General features: G+C 58.2%; 2 protein-coding genes across 3 annotated transcripts in view; one reads left to right on the top strand and one right to left on the bottom strand.

Annotated features, from left to right (window-relative positions):
• LAMB3 (laminin subunit beta 3) overlaps window positions 1–4,468 on the top strand; it is a 37,491-nt gene extending 33,023 nt beyond the window's left edge. For both annotated transcript variants that reach the window (XM_045536163.1, XM_045536164.1), the window contains 3 exons: window positions 324–500; window positions 1,269–1,422; window positions 3,965–4,468. In XM_045536163.1, coding sequence (XP_045392119.1) covers window positions 324–500; window positions 1,269–1,422; window positions 3,965–4,101 — 468 coding nt within the window. In that variant the 3' untranslated portion in view covers window positions 4,102–4,468. The remainder of the gene's footprint in view (window positions 1–323; window positions 501–1,268; window positions 1,423–3,964) is intronic.
• A 1,571-nt stretch (window positions 4,469–6,039) lies between these two features.
• Window positions 6,040–12,917, bottom strand: part of CAMK1G (calcium/calmodulin dependent protein kinase IG) — a 28,193-nt gene continuing 21,315 nt past the window's right edge. Inside the window, exons 6-13 of the mRNA XM_045536056.1 lie at window positions 12,743–12,866; window positions 11,357–11,432; window positions 10,096–10,208; window positions 9,292–9,370; window positions 7,731–7,818; window positions 7,079–7,503; window positions 6,378–6,505; window positions 6,040–6,230 (exon numbers count right to left, since the gene is read on the bottom strand). Coding sequence (XP_045392012.1) covers window positions 6,415–6,505; window positions 7,079–7,503; window positions 7,731–7,818; window positions 9,292–9,370; window positions 10,096–10,208; window positions 11,357–11,432; window positions 12,743–12,866 — 996 coding nt within the window. The 3' untranslated portion in view covers window positions 6,040–6,230; window positions 6,378–6,414. The remainder of the gene's footprint in view (window positions 6,231–6,377; window positions 6,506–7,078; window positions 7,504–7,730; window positions 7,819–9,291; window positions 9,371–10,095; window positions 10,209–11,356; window positions 11,433–12,742; window positions 12,867–12,917) is intronic.

Genomic DNA, 12,917 nt, shown 5'->3' with positions numbered 1-12,917 from the left:
ACCTGAAGGAATCTGGGCTGGAGTTCTAGAGAAGGAGGGGTACAAGCCTCGGGGCTGACTTTGAGCCTTGGGTTTTCTGGTCTCGTGGCTGGGGTGCAGAAGGCGTGGGGGAACACTGAGCTGCGGCAGGAGTTGGGGGGTCAGCTGGGCTGGAGAAGGAAGGGCCGGGGTGTCGGTGGACAGATAGGGGCTTGGGAGGGGGCAGTCGTGATGTCCCGGTGGGGGAGAGCCTCCGCTGCCTGCTGAGTTGGAGAAAAGGTAGGGATGAAGGCCCTTGCCTGGGAGACCCGCCACAAACCCCACATCTCCCTCTTCCCGTACAGGTTCAGCAGGTTCTGGGGCCAGCGGAAAGGCTGGTGACAGGCATGACGGAGCAGCTGGGTGACTTCTGGGCACGGATGGAGGAGCTCCGCCGCCAGGCCCAGCAGCAGCGGGCACAGGCAGGCCAGGCCCAGCAGCTCGCAGAAGGTGCCCACGAGCGGGCCCTGAGTGCCCAGGAGGTACAGAGAGGGCAGAGTCAGCCCAGGACGCACAGCCACTGGGGGGTCCTGAGCAGGAGGGGACTTTGCACACTTTATAAAACCATGGACGCAACAGCGCTTAGAATAACAGAACCAGAGGGGACTCCAGGATTAACCTCAACCTGGCATTTGATTTCTCTCTTTGCGGGCTTCAGTGTAGCCGGCTCGGGGACGCTGGAGCCGATCTAGTCTGATCCTCTCCCTTTACAGACGAGGGGGTGCCTTGTCGCAGGCCTGACACTCATCTACAAAGCAGGTCTCTTGACACCCAGCGCAGAGCTTGTCTCCTGGGTCCCCAGGGAGGACAGACAGTCTTTCCTTATCTGAGCTCCATTATTGTCAGAATTAGATCAGAGAGAAGATCAAAGAGCCATTCTCAGTGCCCCACGTGTACCACCTGCTTCCCGCCGGGCCGGGAACATTGGCACTTGCAGTCCTGGTACAGTGCCCAAGTTGCTAAGTCCACTGTCAAGTAGCAGCTTAACAGTAACTCACTATTACATGCCTGACGTCGTGCGGGAAGTGAGGTGGCCATGGCAGGAGCTGGAGATGGAGGGAGGGAAACACAGAAGTTTAAGACACAGTCTGTGGCTGGGGGGTTTTTACAGGCAAACCGAACCCTATCGGGGGATAATAGGACGCACCTTATTGCTGTGTGTTGATTTGGGTGATATCAAGTGCGTTAAGCACAGGCCGTTCGGACCTGGGATCCTGCCAATGGCGCTGAGGCTGTTCTGCCTCCTTCAGGGATTCGAGAGAATAAAGCAGAAATATGCCGAGCTGAAGGACCGGCTGGGTCGGAGTCCCCCGCTGGGTGAGCAGGGCAGCCGGATCGTGAACGTCAAGGCAGAGGCGGAGGAGCTGTTTGGGGAGACCGTGGAGATGATGGACAGGATGAAAGGTGAGGGCATGGGCAGGGCGCGGGCGGCCGGGCACCCCGAAGGCCGGTGCCAACCCAGGGCTCCCGAAGCCCACTCTTGTTGGAGCTAGCGGAGCTAAGGGAGTGGGGTCGGGTGGGCGTCCTGAGCACCCAGGAGGTGTGAGGGGCACGATGGGCCTGGGGCCTGCAGAGATGCTCACACGACCCGCCCACCCTCAAGCAGCTTGCAGGGCACATGGGGCCCTTCTTCCCATCGCCTGCACGATGCACAAAACTGTTCGACGGGACAGGGTGGTCTGTGCCAGGGACGGAATAGTAAGAGCTCTAGGGGTTCCGAGGATAAATAGTTTGAGAGAGACATGGTCCGTGAAGGTGAGAAAGGATGGGATTGGAGGCGGGCCTGGGGGCATGTGTAACCTGGGAGAGGCCGTGAGGAAGAGGATGAGAGTGGTGAGAAGGAGCAAGGTGTGCTCTGAGGCTGGGGACAGGAGAGGAGGGTTGCCGAGGAGCTGGTGGGAGAGAAGTGAGTGGCCTGGGGCAGTGTGGCTGGGGCCACGTGTTGGGCTTCCAGTTTGAGGAAGAGGAGGGTGGACAGCCCTGGAGGCAGCAGGGCACACCTGGGGGTTTGGGATATGGCAGAGACATAGTGAAAGTAGCTTTTGGGAGGGTTCTGAGGTTTCCTCAGAAAGGGGAGCAGGGGCCCCCAGGAACCGAGTCAGTCTCTAAGGTGGGATGACAGGCCACTGGGCTGGTGTGTCCGGTAGATGCCACTGGCAGCGTTTCTCTGGATTTCAGCAGACGTGATTGGCAGAGGTCTCTCTGGGTAGCCAGGGACCCTGCAGAGAAGGCTGGGCTGGTGGGTTGGTGACGAGTAGATGTGAGGTTGTGAGACGTGAGACCCCCGAGGGCAAGGTGAGAGGCGCTGACCCCAGGGAAGGAGCCAGCGCTGGGTCAGTGCCTGCTCAGGCCTTGCTCTTCAGTGCTTTTCATGACAGTAAAGAGTTTGTTTATCAGATCTGTGGGTAACAGAGAGTTAAGACACTGGATAACAGAGCCAATATTCTAAGGCAGTAGCCAAAGTCTAAAAGGATGGGCTGAAACTAATGGATGAAAATTAAATAAGGAGAAAAGTGACCTCGCACTCTGGCCCTGTTTGGGCTTAAACCCACAGGTACAGCTCAGGGGAGGCCCGGCCTCTCAGTGGCTACGGTCACTGAAGATACTTTATAACCGGTGAGTGACAAGCAAACACGAATTGTCACTCACCTGAAAATGACCCAAGAGTTTGAGTAACTGCAAGCTTGTTATAAGCTGGCAAGGTCTTGCTACTGCCCAAAGAATTAATAAGTACAAAGCACCAAAGTAGGGGGGGGGTACTAGCTCAGGGGTGACAGTCACACTATGTGGCACATGCCCACCAGCCAGAAAAGGCTCAGGTTGTAGGGCTGGAATAGGAACGTACCTGCTTGCAGAAATTGGCCTTTAATTGCAGGGTAATGGGAGGATGGTGCCAGGGGGGTTCCTGGGGGCTGAGAAGAACAGCTACTGAACAATCACTATGGGCATATTTCAACATTTTATCAACCTGCGGGTCCACGTTGGTGCCCACTGGCTCAATGTCAACCCAGTGATAACACTGTGACACTCTGCTCGTGGGATCTCCCCTGGGGCCTGGTGCCGAGGTGATGGCTCCTACATCCTCAGAAGGGATGTGGACAGACCCGCACGTACCTGCGGTTGGGGGAGTGACTCGGCCATTGCATCAGACGAGGAGTGGATGAAAGAACTGGAGACAGTAGAACCTCGGAAGTGTGAGGGATTGCCATGCGGGAGCAGAGCAGATACATCCTCGTACCCCCAGGAGACAAACTTGGGACAATCGGGTGGAAGCAAAAAGGGGTCAGACTTTGGCTTCGTGAGAAGATGATTTTTTAATAACCAGATCTGCCTTAAAGTCAGAGCCTCATGAGGCAGGTCCTGCTTCCTCTCTATTCCTGGAAAAGTTCAGGCTGAGGCTGGGCACCAGCTTTCGTGGATGTGGCAGAGAAACTCCTGCCTAGAAGGACAGGGGTACAGGCCGTACTGGCATAACCTGGGGATGGTGTGCAGAATGGACCTAGATTTCTCTGGAGTGGCACTTTGGGGCGGCAAAGTGAGGAGGAATTGTGGTCACCCGGCCTGCTCTTTGCCGAGGTGCCCACTTGAGGATCGTTGGTGGGATGGCAGCTGTCTGGGGCCACCAACGTCGGGTTGCTAATCTTGGTGCCTGTGGCCCCCCTCCTCAGCCTGGGACAACTGAGAGAGCCTGGAGCAGAGAGAGGGGCAGGGGCACAGGGGTAACTGGGAGTGGGGGACTCCGGGGTCTGGGCCCTGCCAGGTTTCTAACCGTGGGGTCGAGGCTGGCGGGGCGCGAGGCTGGAGGGGCCACTGCCTTAGCGGCCAGGTCCCCCTGGTGGGGGTTGCATGTGCCTCCTCCAGGTAGGGGAGGAGAAGGAAGGGTTGGGAGGCTTTGGGTGTCTCACCACCAGCCCCCCCCCCCCCCCCCGCTGTCCTTTTGCCGCAGACATGGAGTCAGAGCTCCTGCGGGGCAGCCAGGCCATCACGCTGCGCTCGGCAGACCTGACGGGGCTGGAGAAGCGCGTGGAGCAGATCCGAGACCACATCAACGCCCGCGTGCTCTACTACGCCACCTGCAAGTGATGCGCCAGGCCCAGCCCCGGCCCCGCTCACCTGCCCTCTTTGCTCTTGGGGGGCAGGCTGGGCTGGAGTGTGCCCCAACTTCGGGAGACTTTGATGCTGCTCGGCACAGCCTGGACCGGCCCTGGCGTGCAGCTACTACGGTCACCCTGGGCTTCCGCTGAGCCGGAGCTGACTGGACAACTGCATTTGAAGGACCAAGACGGTGGAGGTGGGCATGTCATGGTGACTAGGAGCTTTCCAGCCAAGGGACCTGGGCTGGGTAGTGTCCCTGCCCTTTTCTCTGTGTTGTAGCTGAATCCTAGACCAACACAAAAACTTAACAAAAAATAATGTAAAAATGAAAAGGCCAATAAAAATCTTTGGAAAGGAGCCTTGGAGGTTCAAAGAGGGAAAATGGTCTGTGTCCCAGCTAAGTGTGCCTTTGTTCCTTGTTTCTGTCGCCCACGTGGAGCTCCTGGGTGCTCCCGCTCCGTTCAGCTTGCCGGGCACCCAGACGAGGGGCCTGGGCCCCCCTGGCCCAGGATCTGGTGGGTTCTATCCTTGACACGCTAGGGGAGCAGTGTTCACCTACGGCTTCTCGTTTACAGATGGGAGAGAGAAATCCACAGAAGCGAAGTCACGTGTCCGAAATCACAGAGTTCCCAGAGGCCGGACTAAGACCAGGGTCTGTGTCTCCCGAGGTCTCAAATGTACCTGGGTGTGTGGGGGCGGGGAGGGGAGACTGCGGAGTGGCATGAACATCTGGGTGCTAACCGTGGCCCAGGCAGGCACCGCGCGAGGCCTTTTATCTCTGTTATCTTCTTCACCGTGGTTAATGATGCTAATTATTCACTCAGTACTGCGCTGGGCACGTCGCCTGCATCATCTCACGATGTAGGATGTAGGTGCTGCTGTTATTCCCATCGGACAAGTGAGGAGACCGAGGCACAGGCGGCTAAGTAACTGACCCAAGGTCCCAGACACGGCAGGTCGGGGCAGAGCTGGGGCTCAAACTCATGCCCATGTAGGGCAGTCATTAAGGAAACAGCCGCTGAGCCAGACTGCCTGGGCTCCACCGGAACCTTCCGCAAGGGGCTGTCGGGGAGGAGTAACTGAGTCAATCGTGCAACTCCTGTCACTCATGTCACAGGGTACCTGGCACACTGTGTGCTCCTAACAGGCACCAGCCACAGTGCCGGCTCCTACCTGACCTCAGCTGCCCATGCACTTTCCACGCCAGACAGGCTCAGAAATCTCCTGACTTTGAAAGAACCAAATGAAACCCTGTAGAGAAAAATATGTCCATTTTATTGAGCACAACACTGAGCATGAAGCTGGAGGTGGGGGACGGGTCGTGAGGGAACCGGGGAAGGACAAGAACGTGCCTGTCTTTCAAGGAGAGAAAGGGGAACGGAGGTGGCATTAGGGTTCCTGGCTGAAAGTAACTTCCCATGTTAAGGTAATTGGTTGTGCGTGGAGGGTATGTGGCCAGGGTGAGAATTCCTCACAGTCCCTAGTCATGAGTGTCTTTCGATTCCACCCTGGAGGGTGCGGAGCTGCTTCTAGATTGAGGCACAGAGGGAGGGGACAGAAGTGTGCCCGGGAGCTGGCTGGCTGGGTCTCAGCGTGGGTGAGAACTGAGCCCGCAGTCAAGGATCGGGACTTCGAGAGCTCGCGGCAGACCACGGGGAGCCGCCTGTCGTTCATGCAGATGGGCAGGCAGCCACGTCCGCGAGCCCATTCTGGCCATGGGGACGGAGTGTGTGCAGAGCGGGGGCTGGGCGGATGCTCCATATGGCTTTGCTTAGAGAAGGTGACACAGCCTGGCCAGCTCATTAAGCTTTTCACGACAAACAGCACGGACCCAGGCGAGAGCTAGCTACGCACACTGCACAGAGCCACGGCACGCGGGGTGTGGGGGCAGAGAGCAGGCAGGTCAGGGGGACCCGGAAGCCGGCGGGTGCTGCTCCTCCTGCCCGTAGCTTCAGCCGAGGCCTCCGTGCCTTGGGGCTGCCTCCCGGGCCTCCCTGAGGGGCTGGTGCTTTTTCCAGAACCTGCTCCTGCCAGGCCCTGCTCCACTTGCTCTTCTGTCCTCGCTCTGCCGGGTAGACGCCACGTTTGGAAGGGCAGAGAAGAGTCGAACGTCTCTCCTGTGGGAAAGCGGTGCAGGTCGAGGGTGGGGCTGCCATCTCCAGCCCCCGCAGACCCCATCACTGAGCCCCCGGCATGGGGCTCTCCTCTGGGATGGAAGCTCTCCCCGGGCCCCGGGCCCTGGCCCTCCGGCCTCTCGTCCTCACCTGAAAGTTGCAGTGACACGGGCACAGGCTCCAGGGATCACATGATGAGACAGACGCCAGTCTGCCCTGCCCGGCAGTGGGAGCTGCCACCGGCTTTCACAGGCACCATGACCTCGGATTTGAAGTTCCTAGAAAGGAAGGGAAGCAGCAGCCTTTGAAGCATTTGGGAGAAGCGTTGGGGGGTGGTTCTCTGTGCCTGCGGTATCCACTCAGCTCTGCCCTGCAGGAGGTTCGGAAAGTTCAAACCCCTGCAGGAAAGACATACAAGACAACCAAGTCCTGCCGACCCCTCTCCTCCCCCAAGACACAGAGGCCCCGGAAACTCGACGAATCTAATGCTCACCACTCACATGTACCCAGTTTTCTGTGGGCTTTTATAATCTGTTGCTTCGCTAAACTTTCACCGTGCCTCTGTGAGGCAGGCTGAGCAGGTAAATGTACTTCAGTCAACCCATTTTACAGATGAGGAAACTAGAGGCAGAGACATTCACTGACTTGTCAACGACCTCACAGCCAGTGAGTGACAGGGACAGGGCTGGAAGCATTTCCCTTGACCCCTGACCCCGAGCTCTTCCCACCCTTTAGAGCTGCCCGTGAGCAGGAGAGCCCTCTGTGTCCGTTGCTGTCAGTCCTCCTGCCTGAGTTCTTTCAGACCCAGGCTGAGCAGGGCTGGGGCTCCGTCTTTGGCTGGAAATACGTACTGTTTTTTGTTGGCCTTTTTGAGGAGCGTGGGCTCGGAGCAGTAGGAGGACTTCCCTTTGCTCCCGGTGCTCAGGCAGCTGGAGCAGCAGCCGCAGGGCTCGCCGGCCAGGGGCCCCTGGTGCATGGGCACCAGGCTGCTGCTGATGCGGAGGGAGCCGTTGACCAGGCAGTTGAGGGACCTGCCACCGGGGGCAGCGGGCCGGCGGCCGTGCTGGCAGGGCAGCCGGGGCAGGGCTGGGAGTGCCACGCTCCGGTCCAGGACGGGTGCCTCGGTGATGGTGATCTCGGGGGAGCTGGGTCTAGAGGCTTCCGAGGCTGGGGTGACGGGCGGCCTGTTCTCCACCTCGGGCCGGGCGTCCGGGCTGTGCAGGTTCATGTGCAGCTTCCGCATGTGGTGCACCACGGCGGCCGCGTTGAAGGCTTGCTAGGGAGACACGAGAGCAGCGTCGGGCCTGCTGCGTCCTCAGAGGGGACCTCGGGCTCAAGGTTTCCCTTTGCCTTGTGGCCTCGTGAAACCAGTGTGCCACTTGTCCTTTCAGGGAGGGTGCAGGGAGCTCCAGTGCCCGCTGGGACGCCCCGAGGAAAGCCCTCGTGCCAGCCCAGCCTCCCGGGGCCCGGACAGCCTGCTCACCCCTGGGGAGGACGGCTTACCCTCCACTTGCTCTTAGCAAAGTTCTTCTGGATCTGCAGGCTGACTGACGGGTAGATGTCCCGGTGGAGGGCTGTGTTTCCGTCGATCCTGTGGATGCAGGAGGGGACACCTGGCTAGTAGGTGGCTGTGGACACTCAGCCGGGGGTGTCACGGAGCATGCAGGTCCAGGCTAACGCAGAGGAGAGTGCCCAGGAGAACGGCTTATGCTTTGGCAAAACCAAAAACTTTTAGAGCAGGGTTGGCAAACTCAAATCTACCCATTTCCTGTTTTTGTAAGTAAGGTTTTATTGGAACACAGCTGTGCTCATTTCAGTAGTGCCCATGGCTGCTTTTGCATTACAATAGGGTTCAGCAGTTGCCACAGAGACAGTATGGCCAGCAAAGCCTAAGGTATTTACTATCTGGTCCTTTACAGAAAATGTTTACTGACCCCAGCATCACAGAACCCTTAGGTGGTCACTGTCCTTTAGCCCAAACTCTTGTTCAGAATTCACTTCCTCCTGGAAGGCTTCCTCAGTGAGGACCGTCTGGTGCCATCTGGGACAGGCTGCCCGTTCCTACCCCCTTAGCCTGTCATTCACCTGTCTCCTAAGGGTTCCCCAGACGCTTGCTGTATGTACGGCACCGTGCCGACTGCTGCGGACCCAGGGAAGTGAGAGACAGGGGACCTGAGCCCTGCGAGCTTATGGCCTAGGTGTGGGGCATTGTTCATGCCATGGACTAGAGTGATTCGGGGTGAGCTGTGTAATTAGTAAAGAGAAATGGGGAGCTCTGCATGGACTGCAGGGGTGCGGGCTTCGGGGAGGGGCAGAGGCTGATCTGGATCCCGACGGATGCCACATATAGGGCAAGAGGCAGGACACTGCGGGGGGTGAAGGTGCTCTGGCCCAAGGTGCAGTTAGGAAGGACCTTGGCACGTGAGGGAGGCGGGGACAGAGGGACAGCCCTTAGGCCTATCTGGAACAGAGACGGTGTGTTGGGGATCCGGGGAAATGAAGCTGGAGATAAAGGGTCAGGCCGGATTAGGGAAAACCTGAAAGACAAAGGACTCTGGGCTTGCTGTGGTGGGAAGTGGGGAGCTATTGTAAATTCTTGAGCAGGGGAGTAGCATGAAAAAAAAAGTGTTTCAAGACTTTCTTTTCCTATTGTATCAATTGGTTGCTTTGTGATTGTTCTTAACTCACTTCACCTGGAACAGGCTTTGAAACCAGCGTAAAATGAAGCTCTTAAGGACAGGAGAGAACTGCCTGTTCGTGGTGCCCCTCAAGCAGCTAGGACCGAGGGGGGCGCCCTGCCCCGGCGCTGATGACAGTGCCTGGCTGCGCCCAGCTCCTGCGCTTGACTTGGACAACTCAGCCGCCACCCTTAGGTCTGAACCCGCTCCATGACCTGCTGTGTGTGTCTCCACCTGTACCTGACGGGCAGTCGTATGCTCCTGGCACGTCACCACAGCACGCGGCTCAGGGCCAGCAGATTCCGGGGAATGTGACGTGACAAGTCAGCATGGCTCTGGGGACCGCCAGGCCAGGGGCCAGAGTCCAGCCCACTCTGCTCACTCACCAGGGGTGATTCAAGGCCTTCTCACAGGTGTACCGCTCATTCGGGTCCTTCTCCAGCAAGTGGCAAATAAAATCCTTGGCTGAGAGGAACAAGCAGAGACACGACAACTAAGGACCAGATTCCATGACTGATGGAAATTCACTTCCGGGCTGGTGGGTGGCAGTGAATGCATCTTTAGCTAATTTTCCAAAGAGGCAATTTTAAGAGGCTTAAAAGAGAGGAAAAAAAAAAAAAATCCAAACCACCTAAAAACAACCCACCATAAACCACCAAAGAAGAGAGGTTCTAGAGCCTCACCCACACAGCACTGCAGAAACATCGCCTGTCACGAGGCACCAGTGTGCCTGCCCGTCCCATGTGTGTGCATTTGCACCGAAACATGGGCCAGCGCCGGCACATGGGCACACATGTGAGTGCCGGCTTGTTCCCGCTCTGATTCCGCAGGCCCAGCAAGCACGGCACGACCATCTCACAGACGCGGCACACTGCTGTCGGGATGTACCGCCTTGCTTTTGCCACCCTGCCTGGAACCCTCCCCTGCCGTTGGCTCTGCCCTCCCCCCACGACCCCTTCCCCAGGCGTACTGCGGTTCTGTCCCCAGAAAAACAAAAGCATGGTCCTTAGATGTAAATTATTTATCTGGCCTTTGAAGCCGATGGAGATTTCTCCACTTTCCTTGGCAGCCTGTTCTCTAAGATCCTCAGGGACTTTGAGGAGCCAGGACTGTCATCCTTTGTTCAGCTCTTTTCTCCTGGCAGCCACTGCCCCAGTCTGTTATCTGTCTTTCACACCTGCTGGCCTTACCTGACTCAGAAATGTCATCCCAGAATGGAGACTCAAACTCGTAATAGCCCTCCTTGATCTTCTCAAAAAGCTTAGACTCCGTTTCTTCGTAGAAAGGGGGGTACCCGCATAGCCTGCAGTGAGACAGGAGAAAGGGGCGCAGCTGAACAACCCTGTCCCTCCTGGGCCAGCCTCTCTCCTCCCCCCAGACCCCCACTGTGCACACAGGCGGGCAATGGGGTCCCAGACCAGCGGTGTGACCAGGACTTGGGTCTGCCTCTGATGCAGGAATAAAGTGTTTATGCAGGTGCCAGGGCTTGGAACAGGCAGCCCTGGGGGCAGCCCTGACTTTGTGCATTATTCCCCCAAACCCTTGCCACCTTCCCTGTGCATCCCCTGGCTCTTGGATGCTGTATAAAAGAGCTTGAAGGTTGGTGGAATGCCCACTTGAGTGTAAGTTACCCGAGGGATCTATTTAGGCTGTTTTGTTCCCTGCTCTATTCTTGAGCACCTAGCCCAGGGATTGACGCAGGGTACTCGGTGACTATTGGTTGAGTAAATGAATGAATGAGCATAATTATTCAACATACACTGAGGAAACAGAGACCCAAATTCACACTAAGGGACAAACATCTCATAGTGGGTTATCTTCCTAAGGGCGAGTTTGCTATAGGTGAGGGGATGGTGGGGAGGAGGTGGTGAGCAGGGTGGGAAAGGGAGAGCCCGGGAGTGTGTGCAGGGAGCCAGGGAGACCCCGATCGGCTTCACGCCGGCCACCGTCCTGCCTCAGGAGAGAAGGCTGAGACGCAGGAGCAGCGGGTCCACCCGGCTTCCGTGCCTGGCTCGGCCTCTCTCTTTTTCACTGCTCGTTCCCCAGACGGGGACTCACATACCCATTGACAGAAAGTAGGGGTGGGCTGCAGCAGAGGGGGGAGACAGCTGGCTGGGTGGTGGGTCATGCTGGGCTCGGTTTTTAGAACCGGTGGAGCTCAAGACAGGAAGCTTTGGAGCGGTGTGCACAAGTGTGTGCACCTGTGTGCGAGTGCCTGCAGGTGCGTGCAAGTGTGTGCATGTGTACGAGTGTGTGCACGTGTGTCCGAGGGCGTGCACGTGTGCGAGTGAGTGCAGGTGTGAGAGTGTGTGCACGTGCGTGCGAGTGCGTACAGGTGTGAGCGAGTGTTTGCACGTGCACTTGCTATGGGGGAGGAGCTGAGACGGGCCAGGGGAGGGGCCAGCTGGCTCTGAGGTTTCCCGGGAGCTGAGCCGGCGCCCGTCTACTCACAGTATGTAGGTGATGACGCCGATGGACCAGCAGTCCACGGCCTTGCTGTAGGGCTTCTGGGCCAGCACTTCCGGAGCTGCAGCACACCAAGGGCAGAGTCAGGGCTGGGGGCAAGAGGAGGGGGCTCTGGGGTGGGGGCTGAAGGTCGGCAAGAGGCTTAGAGGACTAGGGAAGACCAGGGGAAGGTGGTGTTTCTATGAGACTGAAAACTCCCCAAGGGCAGGGGCTGTGTCTCTTCCAAGAAGACTAAATCTTCCCTCAAAGAGAGGCTGTGATTTCTCCCTTAGACCGGGAGTTGCCTCCGGACGGGGTCCGTGATTGCCCCATCAGACTGGGGGTCTCCAGGGCTCTGTCTCCCGGGTCAGACTGAGCGCGCTCTGAAGGCAGGGCCTGTGTCTCCCCACTCAGGTAGGGGACCCCCAGGGCAGGGGCTGTGCCTCTCCCGTCAGGTGGGGAGGTCTTCGGTGCAGGGTCTGTCTGTCTCCCGCTAGGCTGGGAGCTCCTGGAAGGCAGAGGCTGCATCCACCACCACCCCCCCTGCCCCCTGCCCCCTGCCCCCTGCCTCCAGGTTAGGAGCTCCCGGAGGGCAGGTGGTAACTCGAGAGCTCTGGGAGGGCGAGAGCAAGTCCTCCTCTGCATGGGAGCCCCGAGGGGAGTAGAGAGCTGCTGTCTGTGCTTATCCCAGATACCGGGGCTTGGACCAGTGGACTCAACACCTGCCGGTGAGTGAACGGCCTCCCTTTTTGGGAGAGACCCCCTCTCTCAAGTCAGGGCTCTGCTTCCCAGTCCCCAACCCCAAACAGATGACGACTGGCTAAGAGGAAGGGCAGGAGTGAATGTGGATCCCAGGAATACTGTCCCAGGTACCCTGCCTGCTCTCACCTTTTGGGGGCCTGGAAGCCTACAGGGCTGTTCAGACAGGGGGCCCCACCTCTGCCAGTTTCCCAGAGTGCTTCCTTGGGGTACATCCGGGTTCCCCAGGCCCAAACTCAATGTCCTGTGCTTCCGGTCTCCCAACAGTGGGGAGCTGAGGTCTCCTCCAGAGCGGGAGAGGGGAGGGCACTGTGCTCAACCCCTCAGCTCTTAGCTCTGGGTTTGTGATCCTGCCTCTGCCCCTGCTGCAGCCGGAAAGACAAGGGCCGAAGTCTGCTGGCAGGGGTGGGAGCCAGGATAGAGGCAGGGGCTGTGGGAAGCGGGCGGGGGTAGGCGGTAGGATTTGAGAATAGTAGGGGCAGTTCCGGAGATGGACGGGTCACCTGGCCCTGCACCCCATGAGGTATTGCTCTGCCTGGATAGCCCCTGTCTCCTTATAATCACTCCCAGGAATAACATCCATGTGGTTGAATGTAGCCAACTGGTCAACTTCCCTCCTGTTCCGAGACTCACCCACATAGCCTGGGGTCCCACAGGCAGTGGACATGACACCGCTCTGCTCCATCTTGGACAGACCGAAGTCTGTGATCATGATCTTAGAATTCTCTTCGGGGGTAAGGTATAGCAGGTTTTCGGGCTGTAGGAGGAGAGAGATGTGAGGGTAGGATATAATCACCTGAAACACATA

This window comes from Lemur catta, chromosome 23 (genome assembly GCF_020740605.2).
Source record: "Lemur catta isolate mLemCat1 chromosome 23, mLemCat1.pri, whole genome shotgun sequence".
In the NCBI taxonomy this organism is placed as follows: Eukaryota; Metazoa; Chordata; class Mammalia; order Primates; family Lemuridae; genus Lemur; species Lemur catta.
This window is presented reverse-complemented; position numbering and strand designations above follow the sequence as displayed.